Source organism: Mus musculus, chromosome 4 (genome assembly GCF_000001635.26).
Source record: "Mus musculus strain C57BL/6J chromosome 4, GRCm38.p6 C57BL/6J".
NCBI classification, from domain to species: Eukaryota; Metazoa; Chordata; class Mammalia; order Rodentia; family Muridae; genus Mus; species Mus musculus.
In genome coordinates, this window is record NC_000070.6 from 105,170,853 (window position 1) to 105,195,212 (window position 24,360).

Consider the following 24,360-nt stretch of genomic DNA (forward strand, 5'->3'; position numbering starts at 1 on the left):
TTCTCCAAAGGAGTTAAAAAGCCAGGGAGTGAGCCGCTTTGACTGGAGCAGCCTGCGCTGTGGAGAGACCACCTCGTGTTTCCCAGGCTATTGTAGGACTCCTATTCAGCTGGGATTTCAATGGTGCCCTGATTAGCATGAGACCAAGTGTATAAAGTAGGTCTTTTTACCCTCCCTTAAAGAAGTTTTGTGGTATTTCTTTCTGAGGGGGTTGGCATAGAGCTTTGACAAACACAGACCCATGGTAAAGTTAAATAGGGCTGCGAGCGGTCCCATTTGCACACATCCTTCCCACTTAGAATGCAGAGCAGCCTCATTGGTGATGGACTCCTTAGGAACCATGGCAGGGTTCTTCCTGCACCAGTAATGGGCGAGCAGGAAATACCCACAAGTAAACTGGGGAAGGGAGTCCCTGGCTCATCCACCATTCTCCATTGTCCGAGAGCCACCGCAGAGAATACTCCTGGGTTTGACCAGCCAGCTATCTTCTCTTTTCCTTTTGTTTACTGAGATAAAGACAGTGTGTGGCGGAAGATCCAGGGGAATACACTGAGGGGGTGGAGCCTGCCTTGAAGGAGCAAGTAAGAGGACAGACAGACAGACGCACAGCAGTTGGTGGAGGAGTGCAGCCAGGTGTTTTGGTGTGATACTTTAGTGAAATGATAAGAATAAGGGTCTGACAGGAAGCTTCTTGCTGTTTGGGCTCAATACTTGTGGTATTTGCTGGAGAAACTTGGACACATTGCTGTCATTTGGTGAACGGATAAAATGAGGGTGAATTCTTGCAACAGATGGCATGCCATGTGAGCAGGAAATACTTTGAAAGTTGTAATTAATACTTGTGATGTGAATGCAGTTTTGTCTGAAATGTGCCCTTTTCTCTCTACTGTTCCCATTTCTAAGACTGTGCATTGAGTACCTGCTATTACCAGATAAGGGAAAATGTCCCTTCGGATTGTATCTCCAGGTGGCAGTCCATAGGTGTCCTTGGGCAGTATGTACCCAAAAGTTGCTCTTCTGAATGACAGTTCTGAACACCCAGGTCCTTTTCCTCAGAACAGCATCCCAAAGTCTGTAGAGTACAGCTCTCACCATACTTGAGACCCTTCAGGATTTGGTTCTACCGTGGCCTTTGCCTTCCCTTTCTCTGCTGGTCCTGCCTTCCCATCTCTGCCCTCCTTTGTTGCACACTTGGGTCTCAGACACATATATTTGATGGCTTTTCCAGCCTTCCCCAAACCTTGTCACTCTTCTTCCTAGTTAGGAATGTGCTACCCCGTTCTCGGTAGGCAAGATCTCAGGCATTCCTTGATTTTCTTTTTTTTTTTTTTTTTTTTTTTGAGCAGAGTTTACCCCCCATGCCACTTTGGGTAAATCTTTCTAATGATAAAAAATAACATAAAGTTTTAAAAATGGGTTTGCCTTATACCATTGTACCATCTTATTAAATTTGGAGTTTCTTTTATAATACAACTTACGAATTTTATTGAAAAGCATATAAGTAAAAAAGATATTTTAGACAGTAAGGACGTAAAGCCAAAGAGGACAATCAAAGTTTTGTCTCAGATAATTCCACAATCTCAAGGTATCTTTTTTTCTATAAATACATGTGTTATTAAGTATAATTATAAAGCTAAGTACCGCTTAAAACCTGCTTCCTATAAGTCATTGTGATGAAATGGAACAAAAAAAACCAACTGGCTAGAGTTGGTAACCACCTATAATAGTCTGAGAAATGTGAGAGTGGGAGTGTGCACCTAACTTAAGACAACTTAGGTTTTTAAACTTAGCTTTTATATTATCTTATGATGTTATAAACTTGATCCACAAAAGTGAATTTGCACTAACCATGATGGTTTCTTTTTTTAAAAAAAGTTTAACCTACTTCATTCTACCCCTACCTTACAGGCTTCTAACAGGAAGAGGAAAAGCAAGAGAGAACTAGAAAAATGGATGGATGGATGAATGAATGAATGAATGAATGAATGATTTTCTTGTACTGCAGGGATTGAATCCAGGGCCTCACACATGTGGGCAACCAAAACAGTAGAGAAATGATACCTGAGCTGGGAGACAGCCAGATCTCGGTTTATGTCCTGACTGTGGCTAACTTACTGGGCCACTATGGCCAAGTCACTTTCCCTTGTTCTTGACTGCTAACTTTTCCAGTGTGAGGCATCCTCTGGTTCCTTTTCTGCTGCATCTGGGTACTTCCTCTGGGAAACTGTTCTATTAAACAATGCAAGATAAGTCCTTTCGGTGAATATGTCTGGGACTACACTAGCTTTGGAGATTTAATGATCTAATGATGAATGGGGTGTGGCCCCTACCTCTTATGTCTTCTGGAGCAGATGCTGGCCAGGTGTGGTGACAGGAATACACCATGTCCTCTGTGTAAAAGTAACAGACACCATGGGTTTTTACCCCTATGTTAGAAAGAGGGGTTGGAGGAAGAATGCCAAAGACAGTAAGTAACATTGCTACTATTTATCAAGGAGAGGGCCACCCTGGTGAAGCCATCTTAGCACAGTGCTGTCCCTGATCAGCCCAGTATGGATGGCCACTCTTTTTTGTTGTTTTCAAGACAGGGTTTCTCTGTGTAGCCCTGGCTGTCCTGGAACTCACTTTGTAGACCTGGCTGGCCTTGAACTCAGAAATCTGCCTGCCTCTGCCTCCCAAGTGCTGGGATTAAAGGCGCGTGTCACCACGCCCAGCTCAATGGCCACTCTTTAGGATAGTCTTAGGATGTCTAAGATAGAGGATTGAAGCATCAAGAATTCTTCCTTTCCCACCCTTATTTATAGATGGGGAAACTACACTCTGAGAACTTAGAGGGCTCAGAAAATGGGTAGACACTAGAGGAAAAAAAAAAAAAAAAAAAAAAACTTCTACAAACAGATTTAAGGTCAAATCCATAGAGGGAAGCATAGTTTTAAACATCTCTTTAAACTCTAGATTTGGTTATTTTGTAAATTAGATATTGATCTCATGTGTCAGTGGTCTACAAAGCCTTGGAAACCTTGACCCAATGCACAGTAATACTGTTAAAGAAATCCCCCAAATAAAATTAGTTTCAAAGAGGAATGTCCTGAATTCACCATCTCTTCACATTCTGCTTCCTCAACACACCCACAGCCAGGAGTCTGGGCTGTTGTGAGCCTTGTTTTGACTGTCTTAGTTGAGGTCTACCTTCATGTGTTGGTCTTACTTTTTTTTGTTGTTTTTGTTTTTGTTTTGTTTTGTTTTTCAAGACAGGGTTTCTCTGTATAGCCCTGGTTGTCCTGGAGCTCACTTTGTAGACCAGGCTGGCCTCGAACTCAGAAATCAGCTTGCTTCTGCCTCCCAAGTGTTGGAATTAAAGGTGTGCGCCACCACCGCCCAGCTTGGTCTTACTTCTTCTAAAGAAACAACATGCAACTCCCTGCGTCTGCCCTTTGTTCCCATGCTTTTTCCTTCCCATCGGCTGTAGAAGGAGAACCCATTCTGAAAGCTGCTTTCTACCCACACCCAGCACCATCACCATTCAACTTGGACACTTAAGCACCATGACTTGAAGTCATAACTGCCCCAATGCTAGTTAGTGATCCTAAAACAAATCATTCACAATCATGGCTATGTTTCCTTGCCTTGGGGTCTGTAATATATGTAGAATCCCTCGGGGACAAAAAGGCTTGTACCCCAAGACACTGTTGGTTCACTGGAGATCTTGATGGCTGAATCTATAGACACTGTCACCGAAGAGGACAGATGACACAATTTCCCATCATAGTTCCCCTAGTCTGGAAGTTTTAAACTTAAAGAGGCTATGAGCCCCAATAGAAAGCTATGTCATAGAGTCAGGCTGTTTTGGGGTTCGATTGCTAGTTTATAAATGACCTTTCCAAACTATTGTTTCCATCTGTGAAATAGGACAGTAATTTCTATTTCACAGGCTGTTGGGAGATTGAAAGGTGCCTAGAGACCGTAGCTCCTTTGGTATTAGTGTACCCTGACCCCAGAAGTGTTTGAGTACTGCTGGGTGTCATGGAGGATTGGCAAGCTTTAGAAGAAGTAAGTGTGGTGGAGAGTGCCTGCTGAATCTGCAGCTTGTCCACTCTGAGCATGCGTTGGATTCGGCCTGTCTGCCCTCTGCAAAGTGCTCTGGAGCCTCCCAGAGAGTGGAGCGGCAGCTGTGCAGATGTAGCCCCCTTCCATCTGCCCTGGCTGAAGGTGTTCTCCAGGTGGGGAGACCATGTTGGAAATTTGTCTTTAATGCATTCCAGTGTTCTGATGCAAAACCTGCCTGAGAGATTGAGCAGAGCATATTAACCAATATCATTTAAAGTTGATTAAAACTATCATCTTAATTAAGTATGAGAGAACAAGAAGTTCTCAGTCTTCTGGTAGCAATTAAAGACTAAAGAGGAGATTTGAAGTTGTTTTTGCAACTCTTAAAATAATACTCCCTCCCTCCCCTCCCTCCCTCCCATGAAAAGCGTTTCTGAGCTAGAGACATTCCCTCACACTGAGGCTTGTGAGAGCTGTTAAGGGCCGCAAACCTGCTGGCAAGCCCTCCACTGCCAAGGCTTCAGAGTTCTCAAAAGCTAGGGGTTCAAGCTCAGGATACGCTGATTGGGAAAGCGAGCCTAAACAAAGGGCCCTTTGAGGCTGGAAACTGGGGCTTGGCTTCAGCACAGAGCACTGTGGGATTGGAAGAGTGCCCTGGGACTTGCCGAGAAGAGGGACCCGGGCGATCGAGGGAGGAAGTATAAAGTTTCCCCATACAGTGAGGGGTTCTGCTGAAACCCTGGAAAGTTGGTTTCAGAGGCTACCTGTTGTCTACCAGCCAAGTCTGGACAGTCTGTAAAACCTGGACTTGACAGCACTCTCTGTCTTTGACCAGAAAGGGCCTGTGGATATTGCCTGTTTAGTAAGGGTATCTCACCGGGAGATCAGAGATTTCCTCAGAAGGCCGGAAAGCCATCACTGTGATCCGTGCATTCATCTCGCCACCGTATCGCTCAGTGTTTGTTGGCTGCCTGCTTTAGGCTAGGCTGATGTGACTGCAAAACTTACAAAACCCAATTCCCACTCATGGGCGGGGGTGGGGAGTGGAGCGGGGTGATGAAGACCAGAAGCTATGCAGACAGAGTTCTGGAATAGCACTCCCCAGTTCAGGTGTTCACACTCCCCAGCCAGCCAGCTCCTTCCTGCATCCTAACTGGGTTTTACATCTAGTCTTCCTGCAAATAAGACTTCGAATGCTCATCACCATAGACATCCTAACAGGCAGCAAGCCAACCAACAGAGATACTAGCAGGGACAGCCAGCGCACTGAGACAAACTCCATGAGGAGTGCTACTACCCCAACCCCTTCCCGCGTGGCGTGCGTGTGCGTGTGCGTGTGCGTGTGTGTGTGTAGGTACTCGAGCACGTGCATCTATGAGCTTCGTTTTTACAGCCAAAGCTTCTTTGACCAGAAAAGACCCAGTGCCTGTCAACTTTGTGGCACGATGCTGGCTGAAGGGAACACGCAATAGGAATAACTAGGAAATAACTAAGGGTGGGTTTGTCCGAAGCACTAGCGGTAGGATAATACCCAGAGGACCTGACTCAACTAAACCACTACTCCAAAGAGGAGCAATGACTTTCTTCCGTTACACATTGGAAAACCGATTCTGTTAAACAGCGGGGGCCCAGGCGAGAGGGTACACATTTTCTTAAGTGAAGAATTCTCATGTGTTTCTTTCGTTCTCCAAGTGTGTATCAGTTAATCTAAGCAAATGTGTGTCAGAGTTCTCAGATTGAAAGCATCCAAGGCTGGAGGTACGGGAGCCTAGAATCTGCCAACAGGTACCCAGCATGAGAAAGGTGTGGCTGTGAGACACAGGGCTGCATTGTTCCACAGTGGGGACTGATAATACCACAGGGCGCACAGGAACCATCGCACCTGAGCAGAGATGCTCCAGCAGCTGACTGGTTGCTTAACTGAAGGACACTCATGAAGGGTTTTCTACTGTGTTTGTGTTTAGAGGTTATGCACAGAACTTAACTACAGTATTTGTATGACAACAAAATATAGAGAAAAAGCTATAGTTCTGTGTATAAATGGAGAAGCATTCATAAGAAACATCGGGTTCTATAGAACCCTGTCAGGTAAGTCTGAGGGAAGCGACTCACTCAGTTCCTAATACAAGGTATTGCCTACATGAGTTGCTCAATAAAAATTGAACAAAATTGAAACTATCTGGGTTTTTTTTTTCTGCCACCAACATGTATTTTCAACCTTTAATCTAAACTTATTTTCCATTTTTGGTGCTTTAAATGATATTGGCCAATCTCTAGGAAAAAAAAAAAAAGGTCACACATAGTTTGCCATTCAATACAATCCTGGCATTTTGGCATATTTCCTTTTATTTAATTTCTTTTCAATTAATTAAGCACACATGCCCTTGTTTCTCTATGTTAGTGATTAAAACGATCTTTACTTCATCAAATCACTTGACAGTATTGGACCTGAGTGTCACCATTAAGTGCACATAGCCTTGGAGTTGAGCTTCGCCATCAGCTGCCCGCAGGTCTTTCCCCTGCCATGTTCACTTGTTTCCTGTGATACCCAGACAAACTCCTGGATGTGAGGGAAGATGTGCGGTGGTTCGTTCTGGGGCTGTGAGGGAAGGGTCTGCTGTCCTCAGCATATGGTATTGTCTTGTCTATGGCTGTTCCCATGTCATGTGATCCTTCCTTTATGACCTGTAAGCATATCCCCTGTACAAATTTCTCCTTACTAAGGACACCGATTTTCCTGGATCAGGACACACCCCAGTGATGTCACTGTAACTTGACTGTCTAGAGAGACTATTCACATTCTAAGCACTTCAATGTAGGAGTTCTAGGTAGGGATACACTTCACCCTATAACCTCCCCTCACGTATATGTTAGGAAGTTGGAGCCAGGAAAATAGTCTCTGATTTGACTTTAGTTGTGACTACGTCTGGCGTGATATTTTTATCTGCATCCTACTCATGAATTGAAAGGCCATGAGCAAGGAGAAACTGGTATCTCCTTTGATTCTAATTCTATTGATGTGAGACGGTATTTAATGATTATTAATTTAAATGGAACCTATTTTGACCTGCACTGTGATGCTATTTAAACACCAGGTCAAATGCAGCGTCCTCGGCGTGGCTGAGACTTAATTACAGTCCTGTATCTATGAAGCCTGTTGGCGAGCTAGATCCATTCCTTTGAAAGTTCCAATGAACGCAGCAACCTATAGGCTATCTGGCGTCCTAATTACTCTCTGTTGATTGGACCACATTTCCAGCAGACCCTTGCTCTTCCCTCTTCCCCGCTCACCCTCCTCCTCCCCTGCCTCCCACTCCTGTCATCTTTCCCCCTCCTTCCTTCCTTCTTTTTCTTTCTCCAGTTTTTTGTTTCTTTTTCTTGCATAAAGGATTTTAGTAGACTGTATACATGCTGTAGATATACACAGGTCTGTTCCAAGGGAAGGCTGGGAAATCGTATAGCAATAAGCCATGCATGTTCCCAGCCATCCCTGGTCCTTGGGGCGTCCAGTTCACAAGGAGATGGAAACTCCTGCCTGAGCTGGTGGGCAGAGAAGGTGCTGATGGGGCCTGCCCAGCCAGCTCCCTCCTGGAGGAGCTGCAATGGCACCAGCTTAGTTTCAGCCCCAACTATAATGAAAGCTTTAAATGGTGTCTCCTGTGGTTGTGCAGTGTTTAAACACCTATGCCCTTTTCCATTGACCGCGCTCTAGCAAATCACTGCTCCCTGATGGAAATGGAGGGCCTGAATGAGGATGCCGGGATTCCCCCTTGTGCTTTGTTCATTGTACATGCTTAAGATTTATTAGAAGTGAATGGATGATGACCAAATGCATTATGGGGCAGAGATGGGGCTATCAGTATAAGCTGGGGAACATCTCAGGGTATTCCTCTCAAATCTGCATCAAGTGTTAAGCCCCACCCCCCCCCATCTTCCTTTAGCATTGAAATGAGCATTGACAGCCTGTATGTTTTGTTTTATTACTTTGTATATGCTATTGCTCTTGCTTTAAAGATTCTATTTAAGTCATAGGGACAAAGAGCTGCTGTTTCTCATGGTGAAAACCATGAGAAACAGCAGCTGTCACCATGAATTAAGGGTGTACAGGCACACACAGACCACCTTAGTGTCTCGGGATTCCATAATAACCTTTGGCAACTCTTGAGATGAGTCGTATTGTCCTAATTTTACAGTTGGTCTAAAGGTTTATATAGCTCACTTAATGGTGGATCAAAACACCAAATTTATTCTGTCCTCAAAGCCTATACTTTGTTTAGACATCTTCAGTCACTCAGATTTCATAAAACAAGAAAAATAACCAAAGAGCTTGTGGGCTTCATTATGCATATTTAGTATCTACATTTGTAATAAATAGTGGTCCCACTTCTATACTAACTAGCACTTGTTTGTCTTATGGAAGGTTCACTACCCTGCATTCCCAGAAGAAACAGTTCATGAGCCTTCGGTGAGCCAGGCTGTCAGACCATACTCACATTCCTCCCATTACCAAGAGGCCAAGGCCCTGTTAAAGGTGAAGGCCAGACCCCAGGTGTGTGATTGCAGAGTCCTCCAATTCTCGGCTCCACTGCACCAGTGTTTGCCTTTCTGGATTCCTTGCCAGCAGATAGATTTGTCTGTTAGCTGTTCACATCTAATGTAGACCCAGGTGTACCGTGGAAGGAACTGCACTGGTTCCTGAAGGTCACCTGAAGGTGTCTATGTAAGGGATGTGAGCAGTCAGTCTAGAGGTGTCTAGGATCTGGAGTGGCAGTGTGGTGACATAGGCCTTCACATATCTCATTCTGTGTGAAATGCCCAGGCTTTTTACAGACGGTTAGTCACACGTCAGTTGGCTGGAGCTAGCTGACTCTTCCTTGCCTTGTGACAGAGCATTGCCCACCAGAGTTGACTTTTCTAAACCCAGCCTGCCTAACTACATCCTTCCCAGATGTGGTTGCTGAGTATCCAGCATTGTAGAGAAGACACGGATTAAACACCAGGCCTGAGGGGGGAAACTCAGTCTTATTTTGAAAACTGCATGGATCAAACAGCTTGGAACGGTGAGAGATGATTGGTGAGAGATGAGGCGGGCATGTCTTAAGGCATCTTCAGTTAGCCCATATCCTTCTGGTGTAAGGTGTAACAGAGAACTTGACTGAGGTTCTGGGTGCCAGGTTCCTGCTGACTAGCTAGTCCAGCCTCTCCTCTCTTCACTAGATAAAAAGGCTCAAAGAGGAAAAGAGACTTCCTTAGTTACCGAGGACTTTGGGCCTCCCAGCCTTGGCTCTGACACAGACACCTCCTAACTCCATTCTTCGCTCTGTCTAGAGACCAGGCCATGAGAAGTCACATGTGCCTTACAGCCATGCATTTCTCAGGGTTCTCCTCTTCAAAATTAGCATCTGATGTCTGGTTCTGGAGTCATTCTATTTCTTCCTGGAAGATATTTTGGCAAAGTGTTTGAAAACTTAGTTCCTACCTAGGCAGAAGAGAAGATGGAGACTGCAGGTTTGAGTCCTTGTGGGATCCTTCCAGGTGATCTGCTGAGAACGGCAGCTCTTGAAGGCTAACGCACCCGTTTCAACCCCTCAGCTCCAGCACACAATAGCTGCTCAGTAAATATTTGTTATTCAATACAGTCTAAAATTTTATATAGTGTATGCATACCGTTATTTACACTATACTATTTGTGTGTGTTAGGTTTTTTTAATATAGCTTTTTCTAGCCATGGTTGACATATTTTAGAAGCAGCTACTGCCAAGTCACCTTGAGATGGAATTGCATTAGAAAGAAGAGTTCTTGGTCTGGGGATGCAGCTCAGTGGCAGAACACTTGCTTAGCTGGATTTGTTCCCAGCACTAAGAGAGTTGGAGGAAGGGAAGGAGAAAAGAAGGGAAGAGGGAAAGGAAAGGAGGAGAGAGGGAAGGATAGAAGAGAATATTAATTCATTCTCATCTTCTGGTTGCTATTTTAAGTGCTTGAATGGGTCTAGGCAGAGCACAGAATCTCACTATTATTTTTTATTAAGTGCTCCTGATAGTGACTGTCTGCCTCTGAGAGTCAGTTATGGCCTTTCTCAATCCCACCTCTGCCATCGACATGTGGACAGGAACATGAGCACTTAGCTTTCAGGTCTAGAGTCTTAACACAAACAAGACAGTGTGCGCAGGGCTACAGAGAGGTTCAATCTAAAACAATTGCCCAGTATAGCTTGTGTCAGATTGTGAGAGGCAATGGGGAGAAATGGTCTGCAAGCCTAATTAGGCCCACTCCCCAGTTCTCTAAGCCCCCTGCTAATTGGCAGTCCCTTAATAGATTAGGACTTGGCATCAGGCTTGCATGTTATTATAAACCACACACAGAAAAACCCAGTGGCCGAGGAACGCCTGCCAAGGCCAGGCCTGGGTTTCTGTGAGGTTTTTGAAGTGGACTGGACTCTCAGTATTTTGTATAGTCAGTGTACTGAAAGGAATCAAACCATTCCTTTGGACGGGATTTGTGAAGGGCGAGCTTGTTGAATAATTAATTCCCTGAGACCCATTCTGTCATTTTGATGGACAAGCTGCGGGCTGGCCCCAGATGCAGCTTGTTCGCGGGCGGCACCAGCGGGCGGGCGGGCAGTGGATTATTTCTCACGGAGCTACCCCCTTCCTAGGCATCGCCCCCCTTCCCTTTGTGCTTCCAGGGGAGGGGAAGGAAGAAGCCCCAGCAACGCACCTGCTCTGTGGCTGGCTGCTAAGTTCCGCTCCTCAGGAAATCCCCACTGTAGCCTTTCAAGACGGCAGGACCTGTTTTGCAGCTGAGGATGCTTTGAGTCCAGAGAATTCACCAGCCTGGTGTCACATTGCCTTGACCTGTCCAGAGGGAGAAGGATTATACCTTATTCCAAATCCAAAACCAAGTCAGTCTCACCTCCCCAAGACCATTGGTTTTTGCTTTTTTTCAGTGACTTACAGTGGCTGAGACACACTGTTCTTTGATTGGGTGATACATAGGGGGTTACCTATAAGCTCTCCCCTTCTGACCAGGCTACCCATGGCAGAGAGAATGCAACCCTGTGCTTGGGGGACAAAGAGAGGCTGGAGTCTGTGGCCTTGTCGGCATTTACATGAGCATGTCTGCTCCCAGAAGCACAGCACCATCATCTCCCAGTCCCTGATCTAGCGGCCTTGTATTGCCTTCTTGTCTCACCAATTAGATTCCACTTGGGAATCCTTTCCCTTCTTTTCAAGTCCATTTCCAACAAAGGGAGGAACAGGAGTGGAGGATGGTGTGATCTTCACAAAAAAAAAAAAAAAAAAAAAAACAAACAAAAACAAAACCCTTCCATTTCTTCGGCAAACATACCAGGCCGCTCTCATGGCAATACCATGGTGAAGGGGAATAACGTTATTTGGCGTTTTGCCCTTCCAAAAAGTGTGTGTGTGTGTGTGTGTGTGTGTGTGTGTGTGTGTGTTTGGGGAGGGAAGTCTTGTGGGAGGGGACAGATAGGACGAAAGAACAGTGGGGGCTTTGTAACTTCAGCAGAGGGTCAGGTGGGTAAGGTCATGAGGGAGGAGGAGGGAGTTAGAGAAGCCTGGAACCTTCCCTCCCCTGGGCTTTGCTATCCCCTCCCCTCCCTGCTCGAGGGAGGTTGTAAAGGAGAAAATGGGGAATTGTTCTGTCTTGGTTTGCAAGAAAGACTCTAGACATCATTGTGTCCCTCTGAGGGAAGCTGGCTCCATGATGCTTTGCAAGGATTAAGGACCTGGCTTCCAGAACCACTGAAGAACCATCCCAGGAAGAACCCTTTCTCTCAGCAGCTGAAACATGCACGACTGCACCACAGGGTTTGGGCCTCCTGGAGAGTCTTGGCTGGGGAGCCTTCTTTGAACAATGGGGTTCCTATAGCAAGCCACCGAGGAGTTAGCTACTTCAGCCAGCTCTCCCTAGGGTGTGGAAATGCCTATATTTTGTGGTCCCCGTGCTGGAGGGGTTGGGGAGGAGGCCACTAAGGGGGGACCTCAGAGCACCTGGATTTCTATTTATGTGAGACACACTCCTGACAGTTCCAGTCTAAGAGACAGCTGCCCCATCCACAGCAAGTCAGGTGACCTCTGCTGGGACTTGCTCCTGAGCATCACTTTTGAGAAGGAGTATTTGGAAAGAGAATGGCCACAGCCCCCCCCCCAAAAAAAAAACCCCACCTGGCTGCCACCAACACCATTTTGGCACAACTGAGCCAAGAGCTACCAACTTGTTGCACATTACCTGAAGACCTTCAGAGTTTGGCCTGCTTTTGGAGCTGCTCTGGCATCTTTCTTCACACACTGAAGAGCAGTGGGAACCTCGGTTTCCTCAGCTGAGGTAAGAGTCACTGGTAAAGCCCATGTGTCCCAGAAAGGGACCCTGGAAACAGTGCTTTCTTCTTTAGAAATGGCTCCATACTTTTTAGGTAAAGCCCTTAATTCCTAAACTTAGGTGATGAGACCCTTAGGCCAAACCACCCTCTCTACTCATGCTGCACATGAAGTAAAGGAACCAGAGAACAGAGTGAAAATGAGATCCAGTGTCAATGCTGCCCTGAAGAGCCAAGACTCAAAAGCACGTGTCAATGACTGCTGTCTACTTGGGATTGTTAAAAACCACATTGGCAACAGAAACTTAGCTAGCCCTCCCAAACTTACTTGTGGCATCTTAGGGATATGGGATATTTCTGAGCCAGAAACTAGTAATGAATTTATTTTGCCTACTAGATAGGCTCAGAACCGACCAGACTCCCACCCCGCCCCAAGAAGGCAAAAGATAAATTGGCTAGACCAGATGAAGAGCAGAACAAATGTCTTTCATGGTTCTGTTGGGTTTCAACTTACTTCATTTTGTAGTTATCCCACGGATGATTCAACTAGAAATCTTTTCCCCAAATAAGATAATTCTGGGTTCATAACATTTTAAGTGGTGGTTTTATCTCCTTATTAGCAGAAACTTTTTGAAATCTAGGTTTTAGGGAAAGATAGGCTTCCCTCTATCTTTTCTTATGTTTTTCTTCCGGACAAAAGTTGAGAAGGACATGAGTGTGCAATAGTAATTTGGGTTTATTTTGCTGTGGTTTTATTGTTTGTTTGTTTGTTTTAGCATGGCCTCAAATACATCTCTGGAATTGAAACAACAGCAAGAAGTCTTTGTACATTTTGGGCCTAGACAGTAAACAGGAGTTGCATGCCTTCTATGTGTGGGCCTGTGCTGGCCGGTGTCCTCATGGACATTTTACCATGTCTCCATTTTACCAGTGCCATCATGGGTCTTCCTGTCACTGGCTATAAGTGCATTCTCATAGGGCAGGGATCATGGCTTATTAATTTCTGTGGCCCATAATTTTCTTTGTAAGGCATTTCTTTCTTTTCTCCCTTATCTCTCTGCCTACCTTGTGCCATTCTGTGGACTTGGTGAGGCATGGACCAAGCCTCAGATGCCTGGAGAAGAAGTTGGGGTTGTATTTTAATCAGGTGTTTGGTGATGCCCTGTACTCCCTCGATATTTCTAAAATGACAGTGTAACCCGTAAAGACATCACACAGAGAGGAAATCAACTGGAAATTCATGTGTGATTAGTGAGCATTTAGGCAGAAGGTCAAAGCGATTATTTTGGACATCAGACTTTTTGCATTTTAGGGCCTGTATTCGGTTACAAAATTACATCCGTGAATTATTTGTGCAGGTGGCAGCTGTCGGATTTGAAGGTTTCTGCCTTTTACAAAAAGAACATTGACAGGCCTGGGAACAGGGAGTGTGCTCCTGGAGTGAGAGTTGTCTTATCCACAGCACCCTGGAACTGCTCCAGTCTTGCTCAAGGCAAGTGGCAGTCCTAGTTCAAGGTGACAGAACCCCTGTCCCTGTTAGTACAGCTGCTTTAGTGAGGAAGCTGTTCAATCTAGTTGACTGACATCTTGTAAACAGGGCTAGGAGGTTATCAGATATAGGAGGGAAGAGAACTCATTGTTAAATGCCTACCATACCATGTCTCCTCCTCAGACTGGTATTGGCATCCTCCTTTTACTGGGGCGGCTCGGAGAAATTAAGCAACTCGCTGAAGATCACATAGATTGTGAAGTGGCAAAGCTAGTTTCAAGCCTGGGTCTAACCTACCTTCTGGGGATCCGTGAGCTTCCTCTCACTTGATTCCCTAAGAGGATCTTAGGGATGTGCTGAAAGTGATCCCTTAGCTCATGGGATAGCTGGGGTGGGGTGGGGTGGGGCGTGACAGCTGAATCACTGGGATTCCACAGCCTTCCCTTAAGAGGTCAAAAAGTACCTCCAGTAATTTCACTTTGTGGAAAAGCCTGAAGAACTGAAGCTCAAGTTTAAAGTGATGCAGCCTGGAAGCCACTCATCCCACACCTGAAACTGGTTAGGTTCCTCATGAATGATTCTTAATGGAATCGAGTCTCTTCTTCACTGTGGAAATGTGTTCTTTGGGGGTGATTAGGTTCAGAGAACTGGGTTTGGCTGTGATCCGTAGGAGATTAAAGTTTGGAAGGAAGGTGAAAGAGCTTCAAGTCCTAGGGTGGATTTGGTGACGAGGCAACTCTTCCAAACTTTGGTTAGCTCCCACTAAGTCCTGGGGAGGAGTGCTCTCAGTTCCAAGGGATACCGAAATGGATTCTTTTCTGAAGTGACTCTTGGCTAGTGCAGGAGAATAATGAATTCCTATGTCAGCATGATGGTTCTCAGTCTCTCCTCCTTGTAAATGGAATAGTGATGTGTAAGGGCACTGTGCTTTTAGATTTCTCTTGTATTCCTGGTATGTGCCTAGCTCCATTTTGAGCAAGATTGGTAATACCAAAGTATCTGATAGGTCTCTTCTCACTTGGCCTTTAGTTGCTCTGTAGGGCTAGTAAGCTTCTAGCATGTGAAGGCTGGTTTGTTTTTATTCCAGATAACTACTGCCTTTAAAAATAGAACTCTGTGATGATACCATTTAGGATCACCTAGAGAGGTATAGGTTAGGTTAGCTCATATCTTCTGCTGCTGCAGAGCCATGCAATTTATTATGACACACCTTGTTTACCTGGCTAATAAGGGAGGTGCTCCTACATGCTACACCGCCAGACTTACAGAGGAATCTTGCTGATGGCTTCAGAGTTCAACAACGGCTGGTCTTCCACTGGTCCCTCTCTTTTCTTGCATTGAAACTTTAAAAACTACCTGTCTTGTGTTCTTCTCTACGTAATCCTAAAGAGGGCAACTTAAAACCTAGGAAGGTCATCTTGGTTCAAGGCTGAGATGTATACACATGTACCAGTACCCACTCTCACGCGTGGGCTGTGGCCAGTGCTCACTATGGAAGACATTGTTGAAGCAGGGCTGTTTCTGTTGGTCTAGGTTCAATATTGTAAGAAAACCTTTATTCTTTAATGCAGAGATAGGAAAGCCAGGACTCTACAGAGCTTGGCAGTTAACTTAAATCACTAAAGAGAGCAAGTAAGCCTAAGAAAATCCACAGCACGAGTAAGATGAGTATGGCAGGGGATGCACAGCCCCAGTGCCAGTGAGAGCGATGGTGAGTGCCAGTGGACCCTGGAGAATACAGGCTTAAGACGACGACGATGACACTGGGAATCTGGATGTGATTTGAGACTGCCTGTTACTAAATGGTAACACTAGTTTTAAGCATTGGGTGGGCCAAATAGAATAGTCTCTGCCAAGCAGATTTGATGTGGACTGCCAAAGTGTGACCTTAAACTTAGCCCCTCTACCCTGAGGAGCCTAGGAGTCCACTGCTGCCCTGGCTTGCTGACCAGCACAGCTTTGCTCCTATGGGGCTCCAGTGGTGGTTCTGCCCCAACCTTCTTCCCTCCCAGCTGCCTGTGGGCTTGCCTTTTAACTTTTGACTATCGAACTACCTTCCAGGTGTGTCTGATGTCCTGCCAATCCACAGTATTTATTTTAGCGCCACGTGAGTGTGATGTTTTTGTACACCTGGGCATCGGTGCTTAGATGGACACACACATGCTGAGGAGAGCGTGTTTCGCCACTGGATAAATAAGAAGCCGTGTTTTCTCTTTTCTTTTATTTTGGACTTGCCGACCTTTATGCTTTGAGAATGTATGGCAGGGCTCCAGCTGTGGCCCTGACATCAGGGGAGCGGGTCCTGTCAGCGGCCCAGTCTGTTTGCCCACTTCTCAGAAGTCCCTAGAATTTTAGGGTTTTACAAGCAGGTCTTTCTTTCTCTTGGGATCAGACTACCTTTGGCAAATGACTGGATAAGCCCATGAATGCTTCGGTTGATTATGGATAGACTATCTTGCTCTTCCTTCTAAGGGTTCCTGACACTAAAGCTTTGTGTCTGTTGGCTCCCTGGGACATAAGGGAGTAAGAACCATTATTCACCAAGCCCGGCAGTGATGATATACTTTATAAATCGCATCTCAGCCCCCACAGTTCTGTAAACTGAGAACAATTATACAAAGTCCTGTTGTATGATGTTAAAATAAGATGAGGTAAAGTGACCTACCCAGGTCAGACCCAGTCCCGAGAAGTGGTAAGAGATGAAATCCTATCAATCCTATGTGCCTGAGTTTATGAATGGGGTCTGGAGATGGCTCAGCAGTTAAGACCACTGGCTATTCTTCCCAAGGACTGTGGGGTTTTACCCCCAATGCCCACGTGCTGGCTCAAAGCACACTGTAACTACAGATCCTGGGGATCCAATGCCCTCTCTGACTGCCATAGGTACCAGGTACACACATTGTGTGCAGGCACACATGCAAGCAAAACATATGCATTAAATAGACACCAAATTGAAAAAAAAAAAAAACGTTCATGAACAGACTGGAAGAAGAAAGAAGTGCAGGAGCTTAAAACATGGCCCCTCTGTGTTGTCGGGTGTGGTTGCAGAGAGGAGCCTGATGCACAGTTCCCTAGCTCCTGCAGCCAAACTGTTGAAGCATACTGGAGGCCAATGCAGAGAGGCTGGATCTGTATAGTACCTGGTTTTTGTCCTTGTTCAGGCTAAATATACTTTGGACAGCTTTGTAGTTGATTTTATAGCACACAAACGTCTGTCGGGGTATTGTTCATGTCATGTTTAGCAAGAAAGTCTATATGGCCCCATCACATGGGCTTTGGACTTGATGGTTCTGCCTCGTGTCCTGCTTATTTCTCTTATCAGTCAAGTGGACAGGGACAAATTGTAGCCTCTGTGACCCTTGACTGTGATGGCTGCGTACTAGCGATCGAAGGGACTGTTTTGAAACTTCAATCTGTTAATATATCCGAAGCTCCTGGAGAACATTGCAGATTCCTAATGAATGCAGATTTATCCTTGTCCATATTTAAAAGGGGCTAAAAGAGAAAGAAAGAGGCCTTGAGAAAGGACTCTTTCACCCAAGGTGAACAGATGGTAAGACCTATAGGTGCTGGCCATTGCATTTTACTACAGAGAAGGATCTTGTTCATGGAATATATAATGTTGCAGACTACGGCTGCTGGTATGTTTTATTTCTAGGTGAATGTGGCAGCTTTTTCAAGGGGCTCGTGAGATGGCATTTGCCTCATGAGCCGGTTGACTTGAGTTCTTTCTATCCCCATAACCTATGGTGAAAGGAGAGACCTGACCCATGTTTGTCCTCTGACATGCATGCTGTGGCACAGGGATATCTACTTGTACAGCAGACACTCTAAAAAATACAATAAAATAATAATAATAATAATAACAAGTTTTGCAAAGAATCTATCAAGAAAGGCCAAACAGCCAGAGTTGAATCTTTGACGACTGATATTAATTATTCTATGGTGGGAAGCCTGACACTTCGTAGCAAGTGCTTGCTTACCATGTTCCAGGCCCTGAGTTCCATCTGGAGCATTGAATGCCTATTGAACTAGTCAAGATTTCACTCTCAGCACTTTTGAATCAGGCCAAAGTTCCCTTTAATATCCAGGATTAGGCCACAGACGGGTTTCTCTTTGCCATGGGACCCCAGACTTCCTGAGGGTGGGAAACTGAAAAACAGTGCAAGCCGTTACTCACCGCAGTAGCCCCAGGTCCTAACACAGTGTCCAGTTCTCAGGGAACTACCCTTTCTTTTCTGTTTACCTAAGCAAGAGACTTTGGACTTGAGCTCAGGAAATAAGCAGCAGGACTCTACCTGCCGTGAGTTTCTCCATTTAGGCCTGAACTTTCTCCAGCCCTGAAGAATGGGCATTTGTCAAGGGGAGTCTCTGACCCCCGAATACTGCCTGTTCACGCCAGCCAACTGAGTGTTTTCTATGGAGCTTGTTTCAAAGCTGGAGAAACGCCTTCATAGTAAACTTAGATTCTGCTCATCTGGATTGTGTCCAGTCTAAAAATCTGGACAAACATTATAAACCAAAGAACGTTTGCGCACTTCTAAGACCAGTAGCAATTAATTACTTTAAATAGAAATACTGTCACTTACTGGCAACATAAATATTTGTATTTTGAACCTCTAAGTAGTTGTTGGGTTGACCATTCTGACCTTAAGTGATTTTACTTAGTCATATTTTAACAGGGAGTACATTTATAAAGAAGGGTCAGGTCAGGGAGGAAGAAAATATAAACCAAAAGAGAGAGCTGGGTTCTAATCCCAGTGACCTATTGATGCACCCAAAGACCTTGGAGAATAGAAAACTGCTGTCTTCAATTTTCTGTTGAGTACAAAGGAAAATAGCAACACACACACACACTTTCACAGTTATTGTAGACATTAAATAAATTGCAAACTGGACTCTAAACCCTTTCAAGGGGAACTCAGTGCCTTCTGCTGTAGCTCTGATATCTGGTCCTTTGTTCTGCACTTGGGTGAGGTTGCTTGGCCTCTCTGATCCTCAGTGGTTTTATTTGTAAATGATTTGAATAGCGCCTACTCAGAACTCTATCCTATCAATAAGGTTCACAAAGCTCCCACCAGAGAGTCCTGGTAATGTTGCCAATGCCTATGCCTGTGTTGTGTGTCCTGTGTCGTGTGTCCTGTGTCGTGTGTCCTGTGTCGTGTGTTCTATATTATTTTGCTGATAAGCACATAGGCACTCAGCGGATGTTGCTTTAATTATTACTCCCACAGATTGTAGATTTTGCTTAATTGAAGATAACTCCAACAGCCTCTTAGCCTTTTGACTAAGATCAAGTAAAGATAAGTACAGATTGGGTCCAGGGGAAAACTGAGCGGGTCTCAGGAGAGGCATCTCAAGGACAAAACTGTCCTCGGATTGTGATTTTGGGTTCTGAAGTGAAGTGCAGTCTCTTCACCTTTCTCCTCCTGCTCCGCTCACCCTTCCTCACCAAGGGCTTCTAAAAAGCACTTGGAGAGAAGTGGCTGTGTTTAATTTTGTGCAGATATGAAGCCATGACTGCGGGGAGTTGGCTTTGGGGTTGGGTCACTCTGGTAACACTTCCCACATGACTTGATCAATGGGTGGGCCATGAAAACTTACCCTGTGTTTTTTTACACCCCACCCCCAAACCACCCAACCTGACCAAGTGTTAGTTTTTCAAAGCCAGTGAAGTTTCAAAGGCCTGAAACCAACACAGCGGCCTTTCTTCGAGCTTTGATTTTCTGCCCATTAAGTGTTTGTCACTGAGTTCAGATTTCGCCTCCTCTGCAGCCTACACATCCCACGAAGCCCCTAGAGGTAGGGGAAGTTAATTGATCCTTGATTAAAAGGAGAAGTGAGGCTTGAGCCTGGGTCTAGACACTTTAGATTATTCTCTCTCTTCTGGCTCTGATTTGCTGCAGAGAGCTCATAATACACATTTTATTATCAATAAATCTAAATTCTGGGATATTGGCTTCAGATCTTTGATTGAATTAGACATGTGTGTATCTAATTAGTGTGCGTGTGTGGCATGTGGTAGCTAGGAGAGCATTAGCTAGGAGGGCTGTCTTGACTGCTCTAAAGTGTTTCTTTCTTTTATTCTCCCCCCCCCCCCCCTTACAGAGGCATGGGAGTTCATACGGGTGCTTCTGTTTTTAGTGACTCACTCTAGAAAGCACCCAAGATTTAGGTAGGTCATTTGAACCCCATCCAGCTTCACCATTAACTTACAGAGTGACTCCGCTAAATCGCTTTAATCTCTTTGAACTATAGGGTAGGTTCACTTGCTCCTTCTCTGTGATTGGCCTTTGGGCTCCTTGGAGGTTGAGACTTCGCCTCTTTTATCTCCATAGCTCAGTCAGTCAGTAACTAGGTGGTTAGACCACAATAGTGTGTGTGGGAATCCTCAGGTGTGGGCACATAGTGCTTGCTCAGGAAAAGTTAACTATCATTATTACCCTTTGTGCTGCTCTGGTTCCCTTTCTTCTGTTCATTGTTTGGCTAGCTTTTCCTGACTCTAGCAAAGTTGGACATTGTATTCTGCACTAATTGTAATTGCCAGCTTTTGTAGTTGCCAGGACTAGAATCTTTAATTTGCAGTGCGTCTTTATAGGTGTACACGGTCCGTGGATCCAAAAGCTTCTCCAACTCCTGCAAGCTCAGCTCAAGTCTCCATCCCTTGCAGGACACTTTTAATGCTCAGTAGAGGAGTTTTGTTCTCTCAGTGCCTTTCTACACAAGCCTCAGCCATGGCACTCTTGGGTTTGTGACTCCTGAATCACATGAACTCTCCAGGGCAGGGTCTGTCTAGCATCTTGCCCTCTGGTGCTGGGACTTTGTCTGCTTGAGGCTAAATGAAGACAATAAAAGATAATAAAAATAGTGGCAGTGAAGGGAACAGACTGCCCTGTTTTGGAAAGGATACCTCCTTCTCTTCCTCTCATTGCTTTCCTGCTGCAAAGCATGGTCTCCTGCCTCATGAGCTAGCTTGTCTGGCTGGAGGAGTATTATTCAGTTTCCGGCAACTCTTTCTGGAGCAAAGTCAAGATTTGACTGGCATCACCCTCGGTAAATACCACAAGTTTGTAAGGGAGATAGAAAAGGCCATTGGGTTTTCTAAATGATATCTCCACGTCTTTCAAGAAAATAAACAGAATCTAAACTTCTTGTCTGTTTCTAGTCAGCACCCGTATAATCAGAACCGGAAACCCACCCCAAGCCACAGGCAAATAAAGCATCTATCTGTGTTGTTCCCAGCCAAACAGAGGGCAAAAGAACTCGTCAGATGTTTTTCCTTTCTGAGCCATCTCCTTGGCCCCCTTCTTCTTTTGACATAACTTGTCTGCAGTGTGTCTTAGACTCTGCGCTGTTGTTGTCCAGTGTATTGCTTTGAATTTCTTTCTACCAAGTCTTCCTAGACTGATATACTGTGTGTGTGTGTGTGTGTGTGTGTGTGTGTGTGTGTGTGTCTTCCCTGACTGGATTGGAAACTCCCTGAGGGCAGTGTCTGGCTATTTCTTGTATCTCTAGACCAAACAAACATAGTTAGAAATCAATACATACTTGTTCAGTGAATGAAGGAACACATTGATTTATTCCGTCATCCCAGGAAAACTGAAGTTAGATTTCATTCTTTTCATTCAGCAGATGGGAAGGGGAATTTTGAAGATGTGAAAAAAAAAACCTGTTCAAATAACTCCAGAGCTCTCTTAGAAATGTCTTGTCCTCAGAAACATATGTTTTACAGGCCTATCATGTGAAAACTATTGAATATAGATGCTAGAGCCACAAATGTCAGGCACCTAGAGTCTGTTCCTATACTGAGGGGTTTTCTTAGCAACACTCTGACTGCCGAGCATCTCAGAGGCCGCAGCTCAGCCTGGCAGCATCTCATCACAGCACACGGAGTTCTAAAATTATGCTATAATACCAGTTTCTGGCTTCTCAGCCCCTCTTCATGGACAACTTGGTCCTATTTCAAAATCTCTAGGCCAGAGAGTAAAAATGGGCCAAGCCCTGTATGATATCTGTCCCAGGCCCAACCCCAGAACATCAGCTGAGTTCTGTCACTACTATGCCTGCACACGTATCCACTGCCTCCCCACCCCCTCCACTCCAAGGCAGGAAGAATTTTAAGAGTTAATGGTTCTTGCCTTTCAGAGGCCCCTCTGTGTTTACTTTGAGAAGGTCAGGCCCGATGGATGCTGTGGTGTGTTGCTGTTCTTCTTTTCAAAGCACGAGTATGAACTTGATAAAGTAAATTGATGTTCTAGCAGGAAGCAGTTAGGGGGCACAAAATAAACAGCCGTAGAATTCAAATAAATCCAAAGAATAAAACCAAATAAATCCGTGTGTGTATGCACTGTGATACATAAATATACTTTTTTTTTTTTTTTTTTTTTTTTTGGAAAGCTCGTGTTTTTATCACTGCTGGTCTGGACCAAAGTAATTGAAAAATTGTGCAGCTCATGGAACTTTTTTCTTTTTCAGAGGCGACCTGGGGCTTTGAGCAATGTGACATGAATATAATTTTTTTAAAAAATGAAAAGAGAATTTTACTTTTTAAACAACTGCTTATTTTGGTTTACCCCCCCTATATTTCCCTCCCCCCTACACAAATGAATTTCACATTTGGATGAAACCAATTTGCAGTGTTAAATTAAGGATTTAGGCACTTAGAGTGGTTGACATTAAGCTCTAAAAGAGTGAAAGATTCCTCTTGATTTTCCCCTTGAAGAAGGGGGCGTAGTGCTTAAAGGATGCTTTAGAGTGACCTCTCTGGTTTATTATAAACACAAACACAGAGACAGTCCTTTGTCAGTCTCAGGATTTGTGTGAGCCAGACCCTGTACGTATCTCCTTCCTGTCGAGGACTCTCAGAGGCTGGTGGAGCAAGGTTCTGATCTGGGACATGCCTTGGGCAGGGTGAGAGGCTTTATGGTTCTCTCTCTCTCTCTTTCCCTCTCTCTTTCTCTCTCTCTCTCTCTCTCTCTCTCTCTCTCTCTCGGGAGAGCCTTTAGTGGCACTTTAGCAGGGCAATAACATGCTCATGTCAGAGCCTTTCAAGAAGTAAATCAGCCAGGTGTGGTGGCACACGCCTTTGATCCCAGCACTTGGGAGGCAGAGGCAGGTGGATCTCTGTGAGTTTCAGAACATCCAGGGCTATGTAATGGGTCTCTGGAAGCAAGAAGTTCCCTAGTAGGAGATGACTATAGAATCCGTGCAAGACTTCCAGTGGACATTTGCTCTTTGCTTCCAGGCTTTGAGGAATGTCTGGGCAGGTGGTAAAATCTAATAGCAATGACTTCTGAGAGAGTGGAACTAGCAGGCCATTGATAACCAGCCACTGCTTTAAGATCTGCCTGGTACTTCCTGTGCCCCTGGGCTCTGACCTGGTATATCAGATGGAAGGGCTGAGCTCAATTCAAGTCTATGACTCTGAATAGTGAGGGGAAAGACTTGGAAATGGCATCTGTTGAGCCAGACCCTTTCAACGAGGCTTTATGTATGGGAAAGTACTGCCCATCACACGCGTTTCCTGTGAGGTGCCTGAGATGGGGGAGTTTGACTGAGACCAGGAGCTATGGCTGGGAGCTGGTGGACCTGGGATTCAACTCCAAGCTGTCTGACTCTGATGGCTGCGCAACTGCATGGAAAGTGGTCTTCAGACGAGCTTCTAAGAGCAGAGATGAGGGCCCCAGAGAGGTCACTCCGGACACCTAACTGAATATCGTTAGCCTTGGGTTGCGTTAATTATTCTTAAAGATCTGGTATTAATTTGTATCAGGGTTTGGTAGAGCTATGGAAGACCCCATTCCCTACTCTTTCACTACCTCGTTGAGTGCTTTGGTAAAAAACAAATAAGAGAACAATGCCATATTCTCTGGGCTGATGAAAGGGGGGAGGGGACTCCTGTAGTGAAAGCGCCACAGATGCTACAGAATACCGCAAACAACACCACAAATGTAGGAATTTCATTAGTATTTCCATCTGATACTTGGACTAGCCTTTGCTGTAAGGTGTTCCCCTTCGGCTCCTTTGCACTGATAGCTTCTCTTTTCTCTCCCCTCCCCCCATGTGTGTATTCCCAGCGGCTCTGCCCTTCCTCATCATCGAGACAAGCACCATTAAGCCTTACCGTCGAGGGTTTTACTGCAATGACGAGAGCATCAAGTATCCCCTGAAAGTCAGTGAGACTATAAACGATGCTGTGCTCTGTGCGGTGGGGATCGTCATCGCCATCCTGGCGGTAAGTGTCCCCTTGCCTCTGCCATACTGATCCGGACTTCCTCCTGTGTTGTACGGCAAAATATCCAAGCCAACTGACGTTTGCAGCCAGCCAAAAGAGATGGCCACCAAAGAGAGCTTCAGTATTGTTTTGTCTCTTGCAGTTAATACTATTTCCAATAGTCCACATCTACTGGGAGATAAACGTATGAACATTTAGCAACGTCTTTCTGTACTATTTAATATGTGTTATCGTCACAACAACCTCGTGGAG

The 24,360-nt window shown here is 45.1% G+C and overlaps 1 protein-coding gene across 1 annotated transcript in view; it reads left to right on the forward strand.

Annotated features, from left to right (window-relative positions):
- Nucleotides 1–24,360, forward strand: part of Plpp3 (phospholipid phosphatase 3) — a 75,421-nt gene that overhangs the window by 13,506 nt on the left and 37,555 nt on the right. Inside the window, exon 2 of the mRNA NM_080555.2 lies at nt 23,951–24,108. Within this exon, the coding sequence (NP_542122.1) occupies nt 23,951–24,108 (158 nt within the window). The remainder of the gene's footprint in view (nt 1–23,950; nt 24,109–24,360) is intronic.